Below are 23,679 nucleotides of genomic sequence, written 5' to 3' on the forward strand. Positions count from 1 at the left end.
GGCTGAATAACACTCTGGTTTCACAGAAGATAAGCAGATGTTGCACTTCCCAGCACTTTACCCCTGATCTGGACGTTACAAAGGTTCCTGAAGTCAACAGAAGTAACACCAAAATATCCAGTGTTTTCTCTTCCAGGTTGTTAGATAAAATGCTTAATACTGACTCTGTTGCTAGTGCCTTGGGCACTCCTCCGAATAAATTTATCTGGTGCCTGATAAGGGGTTGTTCATTATCATCTCTTTTCTATCACTTCACCTAGCTCTCACATACACCAGACTTTGCCCTTAGTGTGTGGTAATGTCCCTTCTATAGCTCTATTACAAAATAAGCCTTGATAAGAAGCACTACTGGACTGGAAAAACAACTTGTTCTCCATGCAGTGGTGCTGATGATCTGAGTAATCAGTTTATAACCCCAATGACTCTCTGCCATTAAGTCCTTTTTAGTAAACAGTGTAGGGACTGGCATTTGTCATTTCTTGGCTCAGCTGATTGGTGGGGGTCCTGGAGAGGCATTGCAGTGCAAAGTGGAACAGTTTCAGTAAACAACTTTGATTTTGCTTTCCCTAGGAGTTAGCAACACAGATTCCTGTATCCCAACCCTGTATTACAGGAGTAAAAGTGGTGTTGCATGTGGCTGTGCTGGCATGTATGTTCAGGACAGAATGACATTATGCAGCACCTGGCCAGATGCTGCTCTTCCTTTCAGTCAACAGAGATAGAACATGGCATCCTGGTGGACATCTCTCCATTCACTTTACAGGAAGGAAGGGGCAGAAAATCCCTGCAGGGAGACTGAATTCTTTGCCATCTCAAATGTCAGATGGCATAACATAAGACTGGAACATAATCATGTCTTTGGAATATTATCAAGCTTCTTCATGTCATATTTTTATACCAGTACAGAAATATGCATAAGTCATCAGAGCTTCTCCTCACCCCATGTTCTCTATATTCCTTTAGAACAAACACAACAACAAAAATTATAAACAACTGCAAATGATAAACTAATTAGGGTGTATTGAATTGCCCCATGCAGAATTAGCATAGATTAGTAAGTCACTACTCTACTTTGTGGTTCCTAGCAGGCAGAGGCAGGATAGGAAAGTACTGACTTTGTTTCCTGCTGTGTGAGGGGTAGCACCCCAAATAACAAACCCCCCGTTGCCTTGCTGGAGTCATGTCATCAAAAACTCAGATAGACCTATGACTGGGATATACAGCAAGAGAAATGACCACCATTCCCATTATTGCAGGCTGCAGTGCATCCTCACAATATTGAGAGGGACTCTGCAGTTTAGGACTATTGCATTTTAAGTTTTGTGATGTGATACATCCATATATGTTCTGCCTGGGTGGCCCAAATAAGAAAAAGCTGTGAAAAAAAGGACAATTGTTTCCAAGAAGGAACCTCTAGGGATCATCTACTCCAACCTCCTGCTAAAGCAGGTTCCCTGTGGTAGGTTACGCAGGAAAGCATCCAGACAAGGCTTGAGTATCTCCAGAGAAGGAGGCACTACAACATCTGGGCAGCTTATCCCAGTGCTCTCACTCTGAAGAGTAGAAAAGTTGTTCCTTGTGTTTGCATGTGACTGCCCACGTTTCAGGATTTTGCCCATTGCCCCTTGTTTTGTCAATGGACAACACTGGAAAATGTTTGGCCCCATCTGTTTGACTCCAGCACCTTAGATTCTTACAGTGATGAGATCCACCCCTCAGTCCTCTCCAAGCTGAACAGCCCTGGGTGTCTTAGCCTTTCCTCATATGGGATATGCTCCAGGCTTTTTTTGTTTATAAGTTGAGCCTTCTGTGCTGTGTTACCTTACTTGACAGGGCCTGAAAGTTGAGAGCCTTGGCAAAGAATTCAGCACACCAAGTACAATGAGTTATCACAGCCTTACATAAATATGTGTGTGTTTATATGGGAGTTGAGTGTCTAAGCTCCCATTCTAGAGACCAGAGCTACATTTCCAGAGGACCTCAGAAAGCTCATCCTAAAGCAGGCACTTATTAGCCAGCTGAATAGTTCTCCCATCTTCAGACAACTCAGTTAGCTGTGATGGAACCCTTGGTGCCCAGGGCACACACAGGCACCTGAATTCATATGGCTTCAGCTGTGAGCTGACTCCCAGCTCATTCATAGCCTAAAAATAGAGACCCAAGAAGGCCTGGTGCATTCTGTCTGTCTCCCATCTGTTACTCTAGAAGAAGAGAGATCTGCCCCACGTCCTTTGTCAGCTCTGCCAGGCCTATGCAAATACCTTGTATGGATGCTCTTGGCTTTCTCAACTATCAGCAAACATGTCTGTTTAGGTAAGTGAGTCAAACCCCCTTGCTAATTCTGGCTGGCTGTGGGAGGCTGCAAATATACAGAGTTCAAAACAACGTCACCGCTGTCATTGCTGGCTAGCAGTTAGATGATGGAAAATCCCAGACAATATTTATCCTGCAGCAGATGTCAGTGGGAGCACTGCAGAGCTGTGTCAGCTGGGGGTTTGGGCTGTCTGCAGTGCCTTACAACAGTAGCAGGCAGTGAGGTCTGTGCAATGCAAGCACCTGAGAGCTGTGCCTGAGACCCTGCAGCCTGCTAGAGCCATGCTCCCCCTCCCTGGACACCCCATCACTTGATAACTGACAGGCCATTAAAGAAAACCAGGTGTTAGCTGTAATTGATGCTGATTATAAAGCAGCATTAGGCCTATCGAGAGATCAGATGCACTTTTTGAGTGCTCATTCTTGTGCTTGTGATTTCCTCTTTTCTAGAAGCACTGCCATCCATAACACTTCTGGTTGATTGTTAACAAACTATCTGGTACACAGGGTGGAACACTTGGCAGTGTTGCTTGTCCTTCCCTCCTATTGGGGTAACATGCTTTTCAGTCCGTAACACTCACTGCAAAGCATATTGGTGGCATGCAGCCACTCCCCTGTGTGCAGAGGGTGTGATTGGAGGAATTCAGCCTTTGTGACAGGGTCATTCAGGTGGCTTATGCCTCTCTGGATATTAGTGGTAACGTATCATTGCTTCACAGACCATAGGAAGCTGTTTGCTCGGGCATAAAACTTAGTGGGATTTTGTTGACGCAGAAGAGGTTGTTTGTGCTTTGCTATGAGCTGATATAAAATCATCCGAACTCACTTGAGAGCTCTCTCTTGTTTCTGATCAGCTTCACTTCAGGTTTTATGTAAGTATACGATAAGGAAAGCCTAATTCTGAAAATCTGATGGGGAGACTCAGTTCTCACAATTTGTACCATTTGTGGAGATGTCCAGAAACAACCACTGGTCCAAATGTGATCACTCCATGTGCAGGGCCTTGGGGGCCTTGCTCTCCTGTTCCCCTGTGCTCCCCACTGCTGCTCAGGTGCTGGTCTGCACCTCATGAGTTTACCTCTTGTGGCTGGAGGATGGGAACCGAGAATGTCACACTGCCAGAAGCTTTTGATTTCTTTTCAAGCCCACAGTTAAGTTTAGCAAACAATAAAAATAAAAATCACCTTCTGCATACTCCAATGACAACATCCATGTTAAAGCTGCTGGAGAAATGACAAAGCTATTCACTGGATCGCCACCAACTGCTGCAGGCAGACCTCAGAAATTATATTATAGAGATCAGTATTCAGAGCTGACTGAAAGAGATGTTTTTACCCTTCTCCAAAGACCTTTTGTTGCCTTCTCCTTTGCTCTGCAGTGGAATTATATTCTCCACCTGGGAGCACTGATGTTAAGGGAGAAGATGTGCCCTGACTTTAATTCTACACTGCTGCAGTCAAACAGAGCAGAGAAGAACCACAGGTCCTCCTATTTCCTTCCAGGAATGAACACATCCACTGCTACAGGAAATGAGAGTTCTGTCCTCAGCAGCATGTACTGTCAGGGGGCGGTCAGCTCATTTCATGAGAACAGACAGGAAATTCAGGCAGAGTTGTTGGTTCTCCTTTATTTTTTTCTTTGACCTATGTTAACATGTCAAATTTGTTTGTTTGTTTGTTTGTTTCTAAGATATTTCTCCCATAATCAAAGTACACTGGGTATGTTATATTGTTTTCACTTATAAAACATTTTTAAAGATAATACTTTTCAGGAGTAGTCATTCAATTATTCTCACTTGTAAGAATATAGGTAAAATATCAATAGGTTGCCTCTAAGCAGGTTTAGGAATTTCTGCTGATATAATTTCCATAATGAACTCTGTCCTTTGTAGCATGATTCTAATGTATGCTAAACCTCATTTTCAGGCAGTACAGAGTATAATATAATGTGATCAGCACGCTAACCAATGTGAACGTTGAACAATAGAGTAGTGACAATTTTAGCTTACTCTGTGGCCTCTGAAATCAGTGGCAAGCTTCCAGATGACATTAGTGAATCAAGAACAGAGCCAACATAGGTTGAGCTGCTGGTCAGCAGGGTGACACATGCTCCTGAAGGTCTCTAGAAGACAAGAAGCATACTTGCTTCTAACTCCTTTAGAGTATAAGCTCATCAGAGAAGAGTCTGGTCTCATGGTGTTATCTCTGCTTGAACTGCAGAATAGCACAGGCTGTGCTGGAGGTGTTTACAATGGAGTGACACACTGAGGGGGAGGAATATGTTATATACATTTAGACATCCAAGATACTTTCACCAGAAACGTGCACACAGACAAATAGCCAGTTTAAAAGTACTGAGCTGGTTGACACCTCTTGTTTCAGCCTTGTCCCTCCAATCCAGCACAGTGTCCATGAACCTTCAAACCAGGTGAGATAAAAAGCCCAGGTGCAAAACCGGAAGCTTGGGGTAAGTAAGTGCATCCCTGTCCAGCAAAACAAGGAGCTTGTCCTTGTGTGCAAACCATCATGAGCTCTGCTGTGATAGAAGTGCTTAGCCTGCACCTGGAGGCAGAAGGACAGGGCACAGCACACAGTAGCAGCCAGCCACAGCTGGGGCTCATTTCACACAATTGAGGCTTTTTTAGAATAAAGGATTAAGAATGTCCAAAACTCAAACAACTGAGGGCCTGCTTAGTGAGGTTAGAAGATTATTCCAGCTGTTTGGGGCTGGCAGCCTAAAAAGCTAAGTGTGCCTCCCATAGTCAGAGTAGCTCCAGATACTTGGAACTGAATGGGTGAGTTTAAACAGAGGGCAGGTTTGTGGCTAGTGCTAGATAAAAGGACACAAAACACTGCTGCACGCAAGGAGAGAGCAATTATAAACCTTAAAAACAACCTTCAGGAAACTCGTGGCTGCTGTTCAGCTGTCAGCTGCTGTCTCCTTTGTTCTGCTTACATCCCCTTTTTTCCCCAACAAAAACCACTGTGTGAGTAAGGGTTGCAGGAGGCAGCAGCGGCCCCTCTTGGCATTGCTCTCACATTCTCCTGAGAAAGAAGCAGCAAAATGACAGGACAGCATGTTCCCTGCCAGCCACTCCAGGGACTTGAAAACATGTTTGTGTCAAGTCAGCGAGAGGACACTGGGCTGGTCATGCCACCGCCCTCTATTCCTCTCAAGTCTGCTTGGAGGAGCAGTGTCAAAGTCCAAGTCCATGTTTGAGGCTGTCCAGGTGCTGCTGGCAGCTTTTTCCTGCCTGCATGGAGTCGCTTGCCCCAGTACTCTCAGCTCACCCCAAAAGGAGCAGGAACTGCCTCTCTCCCTGCCCCAGTAGGAAAGAACTGCTAAAGTGGGTGCCAGCCACCAGGCAGGACCTGCAAACCCAGCAGCATGGCCAGGTGACACCAGGTGATGTGTTCTGGTCATCTCTAAAGTTCTTGAGAGTCTGGGAAAAAGACAAGGACATAAAGGTGACTCAAGGTGTGCATCCCCATGGTGGACCAGGCCAGATTGGTCTATGGCCTACAGCGTGGATAGGTGCCTAAAGGTAAAGGTCAGGTGTTGGTAGAACTTGAACCAACTGGAAAGGGAAGAAGAGGGAAAGCTGCCTGCCCTCCAGAATCTGTCTGTGCACCCAAGGAGTAAGGGACATTTAGCTGAACAGACCTGGTTTCAGCAGGTTGGGTAAACAGAGCCCTGTGGCCTGCAGAGAGAGAGGCTCCGTACTCCAGCAAACTTCCCACCACCCTTGCTGCAAGAGGGAACAGGTATAGAGGAGATGTAGGGTTCATGAGCTATCTCATGTCAGAGTTTTTGAAGCTCATAGCATGCCTAGGTCAATCCATTTTCTTCACAGAGAAAAACAGAAAACTAATTTTAAAAATATGAGCTCCAGGAGACTGCATGATGCCACAGGGGACACAGTCTGAAAGCTGTGAATACCAAATGTTACACCCAAGTACACAGCAGCTAGGACACACGTGCAGGGAGGGGATGGCACACAGCTCTCTCCAAACTGCATCCTCCAGAAAATTCAACCCCTGAGCGCTGGAGCACGCCATCAGAAAAACACTAAAATAATTTGTAAATGTTGCGTTAAACAACAGGACTGGGAACACCTATATGTTCTTGTACTAAACCCTTTATATCATTTCAACACTAATCTGACAAAAACAATGAAGCAATCGGCTCTCAGTTTTATTCTGGAGTGCCACAGATCACAGCAGGCTCAATTTCATTAGAGACCTTATAGACAGGGAAAATGAGGCAGCATATACTGTACTCCATCTATACAGCAGCTGCAAATTACACGATCAGCGTCCTGATATATGAGCAAACAGATGTAAATATAAAAGCTCACTGCTTTTCTTTCCAGATGGTCAAAATTCCTTCAGTTGAGAGGAATGTGACTTGGTGTGTGCATGAGCCTGTGTAATTCATTTCAGATTATTTTTAACTGTTCCTTCCCTGTAGCAAAAAAGCTACCCTAAGTAAAAGCTACTGTATGGCGAAAGAAAGTTATTGCTGAATTTCTGTGGATTTACAGCAAGAGAAAGACAGGGCTATGGGAGAAATGGACCTGAATGACTTGCTTTGATTTCCAGCAAGGTTAGCTCAGAGCTGCTGGCAGTGAGAAATTTATTCAGAGCTGACACAGGCAGACAGCACGACCTTGAGTTCATGGGAGCTGTGCACACTGGGAAACAACAGGAGCGACACAGAAGTGTTGGCTCAGCTTTGGTGGTAGATGTAATTCAGTGAGCTCCTCTGCAGTTGGCTCTTTCTCAGGTAATTTTTTTCTCCCCATGAATGTTAAGATGCCTGTGTTACTTTCTGTGCTGATCACAGTGTTGTCTCTTCAGCCTGGCTTTCCAATGTGCTGTGTGCCTGTGGCCTGTCAAGGCACTGCCTTGCCCTTTTTCAGCACCCGTGTTTTTGTACTGCTTGAGCCTGTGCCTGTGCATGTATAGGTCCCACAATTATCTTCCCTCTATTACAGAGCATTATTCTGGAGTAGACTTTCTGCAAATGTTGCTACCCTGCTGCTCCTGTGTGTTTTTCCTCAGATCTTAAGAGTTATCTGTTCTTGGCCCTTCACCAGCTGGTGGGTTTTATGAGGTTATCATGAACAGGTAAAGATCCCTTTTCTTGACCAAAATAGTCTACATTCAACATCCACCTCCCAAAAATAGACAGCAGGCTTATTGCTGTACTCAGCGCAGCTCCCCGTCAACAGTCACTATTGACATAATCTAACTCAGTGCTAATTGCAGTGTAAATAGCCTAGGAGCCATATCAATTGCACAGATAAAAGGCTGAAGTGCAGATGTATTCTGGCATGAAGCAAACAGCTGGTAGCAGCATCCCTAGCCAGCCCTCGTTGGAAAGAACACAGCAGTTCACCAGTGGTGTAAAAATCCTCTTGCGCTCTTCTGTCCTTGTTTCAAATGCCTTAATTGTAATTTAGCAGCATTTCATGGAGTGCTCGTGCAAGGCAAAGGGCTAAGGAAACGTGAACTGTGTATTAAAATCAAGCAGGTTAGTGGAATGCATAATATTCCTAGTCACCTTTGCACTTCATGTGTTACAAAGCTTAAGATCATTTGGAGAAATGATCAGAAAAAATTTCATCTGACAGTTGCTGTATATAGCAATATTTTTTTTTCTGACCCACTCACTCATCTACTGTAGCAAAAGTCCCTGCCGTTCCCCAAATAAAGACTGTGGTAGATCTTTCCACTACTTTAATATAATTCTTAGGGAGGTTAAGGTGTCAGACACTAGCGAGGCTTTGGCATCTCTGCTAATAGCATGTTCTGCACTGTCATTTAGTAGAAGTGCAAACCCTAGGGAGTACAGGGAAATGCTACTTCCATATCCTGAAAGTAAATGGAAATATTGCTGTGTCCAACCCATCTGTATCTTGCAGCATTTCAGAAAAGCAGCAGCAGCCCATCAAGAGCCCTGCAAAGCTTTGAGCATGCTGAAAAGCTAGCATGCCTCCTTGGCTTTTCCAAGTTTAATAAAGGTATATAACAGTACAGGCCACCCCAGACTGTTTTAATCTTCCTTCCAATCTCAAAAACTGAACTCTTATATATTTAATTTACAGGCATTTGTCCCATGGGCAAAATGTGCTGCCAAAAGTCTTAGTGCATTTTGAAAAGGCATTCCTATAATATGAAGGAGCAGAGCCTCTGTGATCGTTTTAATTGGCCCAGCAGTACTTTCAGCTAAAAGTAAAACTGCTGCCTCTCATGGCAGAGCAGACCCTTTCCCTGCCCCTAATAATTATGCTTCTGACATTTTAGAGAAATAGTTGTCAATCTTGCTCTGTTTGGAAGATATATATATATAAGCTCACTATGACAGCAGTTGATTCTGTCAGAACTGGTGTATAGGCTGTGACAGATTGCCCCATGAGAAGAAATGGTCTTTCAAGATGGCAAGTGGTTTTGAAGAAAGAAAATATCACTAATGCCAAAACACTTGTGGGATTTGTTGGTTTCAACCCTGATATACCAACTTGAGTAGAAAAACTGTTCTCAGTCAGAGCAAAGAATTTTGTGTTGAATGTCAAACTGTTGAAAGTGTTGAATGTCACTGGAATATCTCTCCGAGTCTCTTCACATGCGAAGAGTCAACTACGTGAAATCTACAACTGTCTGAAAGGAGGCTGTGGTAAGGTGGATGTTGGCCTCTTCTCCTTGTGTAATTAATTAGCTATAGGATTAGAGAGAGTGGCTTCAAGTTGAACCATGAGAGATTCAGGTTGGATGTTAGGAAAAATTTCTTCTCCAAAAGAGTGGTCAGGTGCTGGAATGGGCTGCTCAGTGAAGCTGGTGGTGAAGTCACTGTCCTTGGAGGTGTTCAAGAAACCTTTAGATGTCATACTAAGAGATGTGGTTTTGTGAGTGAATTTTGGCGGTAGGTGGATGGCTGGTCTAGATGATTTTGAAGGTCTTTTCCAGCCTTGGTCATTCTGTGATTCTATTAATGCACACACACACCAATTCACATACAGACCCATACAGTTTGCTTCTAGTCAGCAGTTTAGGTCCTAAACTTTTCAAGATGATTCAGGCAGCAGCAGCATCCTCCACACAGCCCTGGTGCTGAGGCCATGTAAGAGCATGGAAGGGCTGCAGGCAACCTATCTCCTTCCCTTACTGGATTTTCAAGCACTAAGGGCAGTAAGAGACTGAGACCCTGGCTGCCTGTTCCATGTGTTCCCAGAGTCCTATATTTATAATCTGGGCTTTGAACCTTTTCTTCTTTATATTGTAAACTCATCTTAGTGCACTAACATACTTAATGAAGTCTATGAACAGAGTGAGGGATGTGGAATTAGAGACTCCTTATGCTGAGGGCCCTGAGGGTGAGCAATGCTGCCATTCAGTCAAGCAATAGACTCTCATCAGGTAGCTTGCATTTGAAGCAGGATTTGGAGCCACTGACTGCTGAGTATTGCCTTGGAGTACCAGTACTGAGCACATTAACAAAGTACATTGTACTCTAGGACCATTCTATATGCAGACGGTTGTTGATACTTGTACGAAGTCACCTTTGCAGAGGGAAAACATGCTTGTCTTATTCCTAAGCCTTGTGTAGTTTGTAAGGTCTTGATAGCTTTGCATACAGCAGGAGGCAACAGAGAAAATAATTTTCCCCACCATCTACAAGCAGCACTGGAAAAGTAGCCTGTCTCAAGGATGACTGGTTTGCTACAGCTGAGAAGGAGCTAGGTGAGATGTGCTGCTTCCTCTTGCAATTTCCCCGAGTTGCCACTTTGCAGTCTCTGGCTCCTCTCCTTGGTAAGAAATGGGCATGACTAGCAGCAGTGTTGTAGAGCTTATCTAGTCATGCTATTTCGGGCTCACTGTCCTGATATCTGAAGACTGACCAAATGTGAATAGTTGTTTAAGGATTTTGAATGGAAACACAGTCCTGAACTCTTTTAGATTGATTTTGATTTTGGTTTCGCCTGCATACTCTCTCCATGGATAGATCTGTGGAGTTCTGAGTCAAGATGGATCCAATCAGACGTCAAATTGGGTAGGTTTAAAATGATCATAAGAGCAGTTCACAGAGTAAATGTGAGTAACTGGATTATGGCTCTGTACTGGCCCCAAAAAACATCTGGAATGTCTCTATGCCTGTGTTTGTAGATGGGATAACAAAGTATTTGGCTTAAGAATGTCTCTTCTTATGCACCTTTTAAAAAGCACGAGGTTGTTGTCTATTGACAAGTCACTAAGGGAGCTGTGGGAAAGGGTTGCCAATGGGAAACAACAGTTCATTCTTTGTGCTCGTGTGCTTTAAATATTCTAATAGGCTGTGAAATGAAGTGAAAATTTCTCAGGCATGACTACATTTTTACTGAGAAGACAAATAACACAAATAAATAAATAATAATTTCACAGAAAACACCAAGCAACACTGAAACTAATTTTCTGTTATTTTAGGTCATGACTAGGTTCAAACTTACAGCATAGGGGTTGCAGCCTGGTCTCTCTCTATTTCCACTTGCAGCCGTTCAATTTGTTGCAACTTGGAAAACATACAAGCATGATCAGAAGTTATTTGGCAGTCTGAATCTTCAAGGAATCTGCACAGAGAGTAATAAGACTATGCATCCAGTAAATCTAACAAAATATCAAGGGACCTCATGCCTAATTTGTGCAGCTCCATCTAGTGCACAGAAATTAGATGTACTCAGTCTTACTGCTCACTACAGTGAGATTTAAAAAGAAAGAAATGTTAAAAGGTAACAAACAATAAGGTTTGCTTGCTGTTGCTCTTCTAATTCCAACAACAGAACCAATTAAAGTACATCAATTAGTCTTTCTTTTCTGCAGTGGGGATGTTCTCCAGTGTTTTTAACAGCTTGCAAATTCCTATGACTATAATCAGCTTGATCCCACTGTGCTCTCTGTCAGATCCCACAATGGCTGTAATCTGGCACCTGCTTGGGTATAAAGCTTAGAAGTGAGGCTGGGTGCCCACAGAATGAAAATTAAGCTTGTTCAATGTGAAGAGGGAGGATCAGGGGGAGTTTAGGAACAGTGGTGACAGTCTTTTTTCATCTCTCTCGGCAAGAGAGTCCTCACTACGACAGGTCAAGAACACTGCTATTGTTCTGCCTTAAACCTTCCTCTTCCAGATGCAGAATCTCACTTCCTGAAGCCACCAGCACAAGGATGTCTTCAAATTAAAACCAGGCACCATCACCTGTCTCTTCTGGACCGTGCAGCTTGTCCCACTGTCAGTCAGTTCAGAAAGAAACAAATATTTTCTTGTCTTGTCCAGTTGGCAAGTCTTCTTCTCTTTTCCTGACTTACACAGATGCATTGCTTAAAAAAACTAGATAACGTAAGCTTTCCCAGTCCTTCAAAATTCACTTTATAAATCTTTCATCATTTTAGTAAAGTTGAGGGACCCACATTACAACTTTATTCATGTAAAGAGTCATTTTCTCACAAAGACAGTCTGTGCTGCCTTTGAAATCCTGTTAGAATTCTACACTGCTTTTTAGCTAAACATAAACAAACCCACAGAATGATTATTCAACATACAAGTTTTGATGTGTGAGAACTGAGATGTAAAGAAATCAGTTTGGATAAGGCCTTATTTGAAAACACTGGACTACATCAGAACTAAGTTTTGTCTCAGGAATCGGGAGGATGGGCTTGACTGGCACTGAGAGACACGGTGTAGTGATGGCCCATGGCAGGTAAGGTTGGTGGCTGGACTTGATGATTTTGAAGGTCTTTTCCAACCTGTGTGATCCTCTGATTCTCCTATGACCAAGGGTCAGCTTTTGATATAGATATAACACTTGTTAAGCCTATTACTAATAGTAAGAGTTCTTATCTTTTATCTTATCTTAGCTCTTTCTGTCAGCAAAGTGATTTATAGTACCAAATAACATGCACATTTCTTTGGGCGGTGTTCTTGCCACTTCTCAAAGCATGGAGGCTCTGCACAGCTTGGCCACTCCTGTACAGATGGGAAGAGCCCAGCAAGTGTGGGCTCTCTTGCAAAGAGTTAATAATGATGATAAGGAATCACAGCATCAGCCAGAGATGCAGTGAGAAGTCAGGGGTTGCTGGCTTCTGACGATGAGCTCAGCTTACCTTCCTTCCATCAGAGCCCAGAGTCACCAGTGTCTAAAAGAACAATGCAATTGAACTGCATCAAACTAGAAAAAAAGAGTAGAAATGGATTTTATCTATAGGTCAAATCATACATTACTGTTGCTGCAGGATGCTATCTTCTAAAAGCGACCAAGATATCAATAAGAACACATAGAAATGTCAGATTCCCAAACTACGATGGATAATGGAAAAAAATATTACAACTAAAAAGGATAGTATTATGACAAATTTTTATAAGGTACAGGCAGATGTAGTGAACAATGAATTAACTCCAAATTCAGTACTGATTCATAGAAAACTACTGCAATCCTGGCTGACATCATGATACAAAGCAGTTTGCCCATTTCTTTCTGGGAAAGCATTCCTATAACTAATGAACATGCTACTTTTTGACAGTATCCTTTCTCTTACTCCTAAAATGACAGTTGAAGAAAACTGCAATGAAACAGTACCAAGGGCTGCTCAGATTGAACCTAACAATATCTAGCAGACAGCGGAATAAATCCTGATAGAAATGGAAGCATCATTGCTCAGGTTGTTTATGCTAGGCTGAACAAAGTGTCCAGGGATGTGTTCCTTTGGAGGTGCCTTTCCAGCTCTGCCTCCCCGAGGAGGTTCTGAAAAGGACCACTGAGTGCCAGACAGCCCTGAAGGGAAGGTCTGTGTGAGCACAGGGACTGCAACTCCATGAAGGTGCAGGCAGCAGCACGGCACTGGCTCAGTAGATTATTCCTTCAGGTTCCAGCAGCAAGTACTTCTTCATGGATAGTGGGATGGAGAGCAAGGGGACGCCTCGGTGGCATCGTTCTGACAGTGTCATCCGAATAGCACATCTGCATAAGTGCATGAGGGACCGAGGAGAATTGCTGCACACACTGAATAAAGAGTCATAGAAATCCTGGTGTCGCTGTAAAACACAAAACAAGACGAGTGTTTCAGGGCAATATGCTTCTCTCCTTCCCTTCCCAAAACACAGCTCTCAGCAGCAGTGAAAAGCTCATAGAGCTGCCCTGGTGCTTACAGCTGCACGTGGCACTGGCAGGTATAGATGTGTTATGCTGAAACAAAAGAAGATGTTACATAGGTCTAACTTACATGTGACCTGAGCTCACTTAATACTCCTGCTACTTGACAGATGTGGATACACAGACACAATCTGGGTGTTGAAAAAAATAGATTTGTCTCAACCTTTCTTCAATTCCATGCCAAATAGCTTTGAGACCTCAACAAAAAATTGAGCAATAGTAGACTTTTCCTAATAGGAATGGTTCAAAGTTTTAGACTGATTTTTTTGTTTGAAGAAAAAAATAAATAGAGTTATTTCCTTTCTAAACACAGTTTTAGCTCAACAAAGATTTTTTTAATTAGTATTACTTAGGTGAAAAAAGACTTCAGTGTTTTGAGTTCACCCTAAAAACTTTACACATTATTAATCAAGAACTAATTTTAAACTGGAATATTTGGATTATGCAAATTTATGAAGTAATGGGACGATTATGTCAGAATGTGTCCCACATTTTTGCACTTAAACATCTCTTCCTTCTATTATCTCTCATTTTTAATGTAAACTCCCCCTTTCATTTCAGCCAACCAACCCTACTCACAGAAACTTAGCTTGTGCAACAGAGGCTAAAAATATACAGTCACACACACGCAATGTCATACTTTTACAACATCTTCTGATTAATATAAATATATATTTACTTTCTGACAGATCTAAAGAGACCTCAGTCACACCCAGAACCCTTTGCACTTCCTGAGCTCAAGGACAGCTGAGCATCTGCAGCACTCCCCTGTCACAATGTCACAATGAGAATTTCTCAAAAAATAAAGAAAAAGTAGAAGTCATGAAGTCTATGGGTGATACTGAGACCAATGTTTTCTTCATTTATTGAAATGGCATAAAGTTATTGTGGTACCTGTCTAAAAAGAACAACAACAACAAAAAAAAATCAAACAACCATCCAGTTTTTGTTCAGCTAGTGTCAAGTGAAAGATATTAACCAGAGAAGTCCCAGACATGATGGTACATTACTCACTTTCAAAACCATACTCATTTTTTTTTGTGGCCAGGTGCGGATAATAAATATCAGGCTTGGATTTTACTCCTTTGCAGCCCATTAAGAGCTTACCTCAAAGACATCATCAGGTATGGCTGCTTTCCACTTCGATGTTGATTTGATGTGTTCATAGCTGTTGACAACCACCTCCACAGCCCTGGGGTAGGAATGACAGGCTTGTAGCACCTGTAGGCAGGATTTATAGGAATCATTAAGTATAACCAAGAAGCTGAGGACAGCCTGGCTGCTTGGCAAGAACAACATAAGGGCACACTGAAATGTATGCACCTAAAGGCTTAGGGCAGGATGCACATGGTGGTGGATAAGACACAAGCCCCATCTATACTGCTTTGTGTAATCCGCAGCAAGAAACCTGAGGCTGCCCCAGTTGAGCTGCGCACACCATGCAGAAATACAGAATATAGGTCCTAGAGACAGAGAGCCTGCTGACAGCAAGGGACTTCATCATCTCAATCCAGAGATAACTTGTTTATAACTGAGTGCCTTGACACCAGTTGAAGCCATGCACAAAGACCTTGCTCCAGCTCATGCAGCTCAGAAAAGGAAAAAACATCATCAAATTAATACAAAATGCATTTTTATAGGAAAATCTAAAGGAAGACGAGATAACACAGCTCAAAAGTAAGACTTCCAAGCCACGCAAGGCCCATGAAACACTGCTTAGCCTAAAAATCTTAGCTCAGAAATAAAAAAACATGAAGCTCATTGTCACTGACATTCATGGAGTAACACTTTGCATTCACATTATATTATGTACAATTTTGACATACACCATACACAGACTTTCACAAACAAAGCTGTAGAGCATCCATCTGGGATAAACCTCATCCTATATATTATACATATGACAAATGATAGATTGGAACCATGCCCCACTCCATGCAATAGGGGAAAGATGGAGGCAGGATGAGGAGAAACCAAGTCTGGCTGTCAAACTCACTTTAGAAAAATGGAAGTTATTTGCTACAGACATCTCATTCTGGGCTCAGGAGGGCAGAACCAAAGCTTTGGCATTTTTTTTTCAACGGTTTGTGATTGCTTGGCTTGTTAAAATTTTGTATGTACAGTGCAGGAGTCGTACAATCATGCTCAGGGCAGAGATGACAGAATGAGTTCTGACCACAGCAATCTTACTTAGTTGTCTGATGTAAGAAATCTGCCAACTACAGTGCTGTGGGTTTGAACACCTTTAGAAATTCCTTGGGAGGGATCCTACAATTATTACTTTTTTTCCCATCAACTATGAGCCCAGATTTGGAATTTCCCCTTAATTTCCCATATTCCCTGGAAATAGACCAAAACTTCACTGAGATCCAACTCAGTTTGAATGGACCGGTATTTTTAAAGGTCAGAAGGGACAAACAGAACCACCTTTTCTCCAGTCTCTGGTAGAGGCCATAAAATATACATTTCCTACAACCCAATTAAGTATATTTGGAGTGAGGTTTGATGAAAGCATGTAGATTTTCTGAAATGGGAATGTCAGTCAGCTCTGAAAAACTAGGCTTGAGTCAACAATCAGAGTTTGGGTTTTCAGGCTGATTGAGAATGCAAATTGGATCTCGGTTTAGTTTCTGGCATTAACAGTGATACCAGTCTTGTAACAGATCATCTCACAAGATTTTGAGCATTCTGTGTCCTGTGACTATAGTTCACAGGACTCCTGCAAGTCCCAGTATTATCAGGCCCTCTTGTCTCTCTCCTGTTCAACTCATCCTCTCTCTCCATCCCTCTGCTCTGTACAAGACTATCCTTGACCTTGTGGAACTGCAGGGGATATATCCTGGCTGCTCCGTGATTCAGTAGCAGCTGGTAACAGACATCAGGCTGGGCAGCTGGCCGCACAGATGTCACTTTTATGATGTACTGTAGGGGTGCACAGCCATTGACATCCATGATGTTGGCTTCTGCTCCCGCTTCCAGCAGCATATGCAGCAGCACATGATCACAGTTCCAGGCAGCTTTGTGGAGGGGAGATTTGAAGTCCTCATCACGAGCATTCACTTCAGCTTTATAGTCTAAGAGCATCCGACAGATGAGGTGGTGGTCGGAGCTGTATGTCTGGTCCTTGTAGTGGAGGGCCCAGTAGGCCGCACAAGCCAGGGGGGTCTCCATGTGAGCATTGAGAGCATCGACCTGTGCGCCTTGTTCCACATAGAAGGCCACGAGCTCGGGGATACCCAAACGTGCCACAGTGTGCAGAGGGGTCTCCTCATCTTGGTTGTTGGTTTTTATGTTCACGTTGGCTCCTGACAAGGAAAGATTACGGGAAGCAGTCAAGGCAAGAAAATCCTGGTTCAGACACCTCTCTGCTAGAGCTGTGCTACCCAAGGAGATGGTGGGGATGGGCATTAAACTTGAAAGATGCTTGTAGTAATGCAAATAGCAAGAGATATGGATTCTGCATTTCTTAGACCTCTGGGAAACCCTTAAAAACCTCAGACTCTTGGATCCAACTCCCACTGTTGTGGATTGGCCCTGAGCTGATAGAATACCTTGTCTAAACATTGCTTTGGAGTAGCATTCAGGTTCAAATCTGTCTAAAGTGCTTTTTCCTATAAAGAAATGAAGGGAAAAATGAGATTGTTACCCGTACTCCATAGATGATATCGAAGGGAGGGAGGGAGGGAAAGGAAGGGAAATTAGACTCCACAGTGTAACAGCTATTTGCACGGAGTTTATATCCCAGCTGAAGCAACATCGCCATCTGCTGCCCAGCACGGAGCTGCCGCAGGACGCAGTTGGCGGGGCTTCCGCCGAGAGCTGAAACCAGCCCAGGCTGCTGGGCTCCTGCCCGCTCAGCAGGACTTTCCCTTGTCCTTTCCAGCTACCAGCAATTTGCTCTAAAGAAATGCAAATTGCTGGGGGGAAGAATACTGAACACTGCTTATTAGAACAGAAGAATGGTTGGCAGGACCCCATCCCCCAGAGCAAAGCAAAACTACACGATAAAACATATATTTATAGTGTCCACGTAGTGGGTACATATACTGTTATGTATCAGTGTACTGCAGAGCTAGTAGGCTGGGGAGGGCAAGGGAGTTGTTCCAGTGGTCGAAGGTGCTGAAGTCAATGCTGGCAGTAGTGTAGCCAAGAGCTGCTCCTTGTACCATGAGCCTTGGCAAGCAGTCGATAAAGCACTCGTGCAAAAGCAAGCTGTGTGGCCACCCCTCTCCAGTCAAGTGGCCCGTACGTGGCCAAACTTAAACTGAAGCGAGGAGTCATGTCAGAGAGGGAGGAAGAGAAGTCAGTAATCACCGCTGGGCTGCGTGCTAATCCCGTTAAACCTGGCTGGCTGTTTCTTGTGTTACATGTCCGTGAGTGTACCAGCAATGTAAGTTTGGAGGCGGTAAACAAATCCGGGCAGAGCTGTGCCTGGCTGGCCAGTTGCCCAAGCCAGAAAGGGCTGAACTGCCTCTGCCTGCACTGACCCGGTGTGACACCACCGGGCGCAGATGGTGGGGTGGGAGATACCTGATGAGACCTCAGCTCAGGGCATCAGCAAAAACCTGTCAACAGCTTTTGGGTGGTGCTGAGTGTGCACACCTGCCACAGTTCGCTCCAGACCTTACCTGTTTCGTTAGGAGCCTCTGCTTTTAGTTCACATCAAAATTCAAGTTTACAAAATGCTTGGGGAAAGTGGCTGGCTCACAAAGCACTGTTATTTGCTTGCTGATAGGTGGGTGGAGAAAGCCTGCAGAATATTTCCTTTCATTTGCTGCATTTTGTACCAGTACATTTGATTTTTAAGCTTTTCCATGGTAGCAAATGCAGCTCCTGCTGTCAGGCCTGTTTGCTTTGGGCAAGATACAACAGGCAGCATTTATTTCCTTTCTAACAAACAAAATAACATGTATCTTCTCAGCAGAAGTAATGCAGTGTGGTTATTCATTTGTGGTTTCAGATACCCTTGTCCACAAATCATAGTTGGTCTCTGCATCTCGAGAGAAGCTTTCAATAACGATGTATATAGCAGAAAGAGAAAGGTATTTGCCATGGTACAGTGTGACAAATAAGGGAATCTGTCTATTTGTAACTCAGGACTTGGAGCTGCCTGACTTTGCTATACCCTTTATATCTATCTTAAAAAGTCCCGAGTCAGCTTCCTTGTGTTAAGGACACAGTGGAAGGAACATCAATATATTTATCTGTGAATTGCATCTATTCATAGCTTCATTTGCTACAGCCAATCAGAGATATAACATATCTAGCTTCAGGAAAACAAAATATTATATAATAGCCTTTTTTCAACATGTTCCTATATGGATATGAGAATCTGACTGCCTGCAAACTAAGAGACAGTATGAAAAACTACATTTGTTCTGTCAGGGTTCGGTCTTAAAACACAACTGGATGGAAGAATTTATGAAGAGCAAGGAAATTTGTGCAAGGAACAAGAGGTTAGGGGTGCACTTTAACCTGAGAGCCTTTCAGTAGTAAATCTAGATGAGGAAGACAGAAAAAAAATGTAGAGAAAAAGAAATTATCTGATTCAGAGGGGCTCTACTGCTGGGGAATGATCAGGCAGTGGGCTGGAGACACTGAAATGGAAGCAAGGGCTGGTAACCAGGGACAGGGAGGGACAGGAGAAACTTCAGCTGGTCAAAGAGATGGGGAGAAGTAGTTGGAGATAAACAGGCGAATCAGCTGTGAATGGAAGGGATAAATATACATGGATTTGGAAACTTGTCTCCCAGGAAAGACCACAGAGACCATCCAGAACTTTCCCTTACCTCTCCAAATCAGCTGCTGGGCACAAGGAATGGAGGTTAGTGTCGTACAGAAGTGCAAGGGCGCCTGCCCACTCATTGAAAAGCAGTTCAGCTTAGCTCCATGGTTGCACAGGATCTTGAGACACTCAACATTTGCTGTTTCACATGCTATGTGGATTGCAGCTTTCCCGTTGGGCCGGCAGTTGATCGTAGCTTTGTGATTGAGCAGGACTGAAAGACTCTCCAGATGCCCATACATGACAGCCAGATGAAGTCCAGTTGCCCAGGATATTTTTAATTTGTAACTAGGCAGCCAGTATCCTGTACAAAGCAAAAAAGTGTTACCATCCTTGGCTAAGATTTTCCTTTGGATTATCCATCTACTGAGGACAACTGAGGAGGAAGGGAAGATTGGAGTTTTGGTTTAATTTACTGTAATTTTACCAGCTAGAGTTCAGTGCACACAAAGTTATCTCAAGCATAACTTCATTTTCGTTAGGTACTTTTACCATGGGTGCTGAATAGTCTGCCTTTTGAAGAGATAATTCCCATATAGATGCACTGAAGGCAGGGTGTTTTTTTGTTGTTGTTGTTGTTGTTGTTGTTGTTTTTTTTCCTACTGACCTCTGTAGACGGATTAATAATAATCTTAAAAAATAAAAATAATTAAAAAAAGAAACAGAAAAAAAACACCTCAGGGCATTTAAAAAACCATCAGCTGAAAAATATGTGGGAAATGGTCTTTTCAGTCTGCCAACAGCTGAACAAAGGTGTTATTGGAATAAGAATGTAGAATCTGCCTAGGTCGGTGATTCAATGGATAGCTCATCCTGCTGTTTCTGCATGGGACATTGCAAGATCACATGTTCCAGGAGCTGGATTTGTACTCCTGGTGATGCACTGCATGTAGATGACCCCTGACAATGTGGTAGTGTGGCAAAGTATCACAGCCCTTCTGCCAGCTACTGCCCCTGAGGGGCATGGAGTGAGGAGTTCTGATGCTTCTGTGAATTGGGTAGAACCAAATGGAAACAGGGGAGTTCAACATGAAATTTGTCTCCAAAATGTTCAGATATTTGTCTGAAAATGTCACAGTCTTCTCTTTTTCTTTTTTCTTTTATTTTTTTATTCCCCACATACAAACATGTGTAAGACCAAACAGCACTTAAATATATGTTCCAAAGATAGGACTGCATGCCTCATGACTGCTCAGAGACAGACTCTGACGTGATTACTATGATCATTTGCTTTACAAAAGAAAAATACAGTACTATGCAGAAGGGCAGAAGACTAAAACTTCCTTTTTATCCTTTTCTATATTTATTTTTAAGGTATAGCAGCTGCTTTTTAGCCAGAACGTGCCTATAAAATGTTGGTTTAATTTATTTTGATCTCCTTGGACAAGTTGCTGGTAAATATTGTTATTATTTTAAAGACAGGAAAGTACTACAGATGTGTAATGAGGTCAGATTAATCCAGACCTTAAATTTTGAGTCCTGACCTCTATGTAGATTTTCCAACTTAATTTCAGATGGACACAACATCTAGAGTTTTAATGTGTGCTGTATTAGATAGGAAGAGAGATGGAGAGAGGAAAGAGGTAGAAACAAACTGCTGTTGGCAGAGAGAAAAACTTTTTCATCACATGCCCCCAAACTGGGTGCAAAGAAGGTATGCTGTAGCCACAGCATAGCAGGTTTCTTGAGTCATTTCCCTGCCTGGATTCACATTTTGCATTTCTTCTTGTAACCAACTTGATCCTACACTGAACTGAGCCTGGGGGACCAAAAATACACATATGTATTATTACTTACACAAATTGTAAGTAACGGCAGGAAAGTGGTCCTTAAAAGCTAAGTTATCTCATCACACAGCCACAGTTCTCCTATCTGAGACCACTCTTTATCTCCTTTGTGCTGCTGTGGGTGGGTGATGTTGGCAGACATCCTGAAGGAGCATCTCCCATGTCCTCCACTAGAGCCACAGACATTCCTGAACTGAAGGAGATGGAACTTGGCACTGGACAGGCAGTGGGAACAGCCTATGTGGGAGGCCTCTTCCTGCTTACTTGTCTCTTGGAGTGGAAAGAAGCCATGGTCCCAAAAGGGGGGCCTCTTGTAAGAGAGGTAGCAAAGCCCCTCTGCCACCAGTGGCTTCCTCTTTCCCCTTCATCACTTGGGGCTGTGGCAAAGCTCAACCTGTTTGAATACTTAACAGACTTAACAGAATACTTAGCTAACTCCTTTCAGAAAGCAAAATTTGCATGATAGCTGATGGAGCACCTTCTGTAGATACACTGCTGTGATTTAGGCCAAGGGGTACGTTTATCCCTCTACCATTTGAAGAGAGACTTGTACAAAAGAGAGGTTAGTATTTGCTGCCAAAACATCCACAATTAGAGGTCCAAACATTATTTCTGCAGTTTCAAACCTGAACCAAAATGTATTTTAGCCTGCTGAGGACAGAGGAAAAGGTATTATAAGATAAATTCATCATTGTGTGGGTTACTTCAGATGCTGACCCCAGGGGAATTTCTGACTGAATCATCCTCACCCTTATGTAATCAAAGGAGCAGAGGCTGATCACTAAACATCAGGTAAACACAGGAAAAGGGAAGAGGAGGGATGTTGTCCATCCATTATATCGCAGAAAAAGAAAAAAAAGGGTATTTGCTGTGCTGCTAAGACTGGTGTTTATCTCCATGCACACTTCTGGCAAAAGCTGATCACTACTGTCTTCTAGATACCCATGAGGAGTCTTTTTAGCAAGTAACAATGTAAGCTGGTTTTAGCAGAAAGCAGATTTGCTTCACTGTTTTGAATTATAAGTTTTTGGAAATTTGGTATCTGCCTGACAACTGGTAAACTCCAAAAGAGTTGAGAAGTCTTGCCTGGTTGTGTTGTTGTTCCAGATGACTTCTCTGGTTTGATGAACTAACACTTCCTCCCTTTCTGTGAGCTTGAAAAGTACAGCTCCTCCCCACCAGCGACATTCAAACCCACACAATTTCTGTAGATCCCCTAAGTTAAGGAGAATTCATTGCACTATTGAAAATGGAAAAAGGAAGAGATTGGGTATTTTGTGTTTCTAAATGGTCCATTAATGAGATGGAGAACATGCAAGAAATTTGTATACTTCATAGCATGGGCCTATTCTGGGCTTTGCACTCAAATCCTTCATGAGGAAATAGCAAAGATCTCCTCTTTTCAGGCCCCCTTAGGGCTGCAGTTGTGACATGGAGGCTGGTGCTGCTCTCTGGCCTGGCCTCCGCCAAGGCTGACAGCACAGCTAAGCTCCCCTCCAGCAGTGGCTGTGGCCACATGAGCCTCCTGACACTGCTCCCCATGAGCCACCCTACGCTGCAGCTTTAGAGGGAACACAAGGCCACAGTTTCTGGAAAACTCCCCAAGCCCACCTGCTTCCTGGCCTGTGAATGCTGTCACATTTACCTTGTTTGTAGGACGCTAGAATCAGATTCTCATCTTCCACTTCGAACACCGTGTCCACATCTATTTTCTTTTGGTTCAAGAGCTCTTCCAGTGTTTCATAGTCATTGGACTTCAGGGCTTCCAGAAAATTCTTTTTCACTAATTTTGCAGCTTCAGCTCGAGTCATTTTCCCCTGCATATTCTCTCCTTTTTCGTATGTCTCCTCCACTTCCATTTCCAAACCAATTTATTTGTGCTGTGAAGAGGGGTACACTGAAGTCCCTATAGCGCAGTTACATGCTGAAGTTCCTGAAGACCAGAAGGTAATTTTATCACTTGGTCATGCTGATCTGCTTGTTCTATTTATATGAGGAGCATTTCAGGCATCAAAATACCACTCTTAGATATCACCACACTCTTTTTATGAAAGTGAGGACAGACATACTAGCAATAACACCAGAAAAAATAATTTCTCTACAGGTTTTATGCACATTAAGCTTCATTAACCACATGGTTAACTTCTGCTCCTGCCATGTTATATTAAAAGACATTTGCCCTTTTGGTGTTGTTTCTCAACTGGAGAAACACATTTCCTTTCGTAGTTACCACTGCTGATTTGGTAGTGGGATGTGATGCTCTCTCTGCCTTCCAACTAATGCATTTCAGAAAGAAAAAATCACTTCCCAAGGCACTCTTCCAGCGGGAAGCAGCTCACTCTTTGCAGGACAGCACTGGTCCTCTTGGTCCTGTTTTCATTCCTCTGACCATCAGGCCAGGCCTCCACTACTGCCCCCAGCTTGCAGGGCTCACAGGTGCCCCAGTATGTAAAGCCTCGAGGATGGCTATGTTGATCCAGCTCTTTCCCCTCTATAATGCCCTGAGCAGCAGGAGTGCCTCAATAGCAGTGGCAGTTGGAAGTGCCCCCACAAGAAGCAATGCTGCAGAGCTGTATGGCCTCAGTATAGGATGAAGAGCTCATAAAACAGAGACT

At 43.3% G+C, this 23,679-nt stretch overlaps 2 protein-coding genes across 2 annotated transcripts in view; one reads left to right on the forward strand and one right to left on the reverse strand.

Moving 5' to 3' along the window:
* The window catches only part of PDK4 (pyruvate dehydrogenase kinase 4), a 184,647-nt gene that overhangs the window by 10,622 nt on the left and 150,346 nt on the right, over positions 1 to 23,679 (forward strand). The gene's annotated exons all lie outside the window — the stretch shown is intronic.
* Positions 12,542 to 22,923, reverse strand: ASB4 (ankyrin repeat and SOCS box containing 4). The gene is made up of 5 exons (XM_065731557.1): positions 22,710 to 22,923; positions 19,282 to 19,581; positions 16,307 to 16,797; positions 14,600 to 14,713; positions 12,542 to 13,374 (listed from the first exon to the last, which is right to left on the reverse strand). The coding sequence occupies exons 1-5, from the start codon at positions 22,921 to 22,923 to the stop codon at positions 13,186 to 13,188; spliced, it is 1,308 nt and encodes a 435-aa protein (XP_065587629.1). The 3' UTR covers positions 12,542 to 13,185.

This window comes from Cyrtonyx montezumae, unplaced genomic scaffold, assembly GCF_038088225.1.
Source record: "Cyrtonyx montezumae isolate F1298 unplaced genomic scaffold, pur_monq_1.0 scaffold_14, whole genome shotgun sequence".
Taxonomy (NCBI): domain Eukaryota; kingdom Metazoa; phylum Chordata; class Aves; order Galliformes; family Odontophoridae; genus Cyrtonyx; species Cyrtonyx montezumae.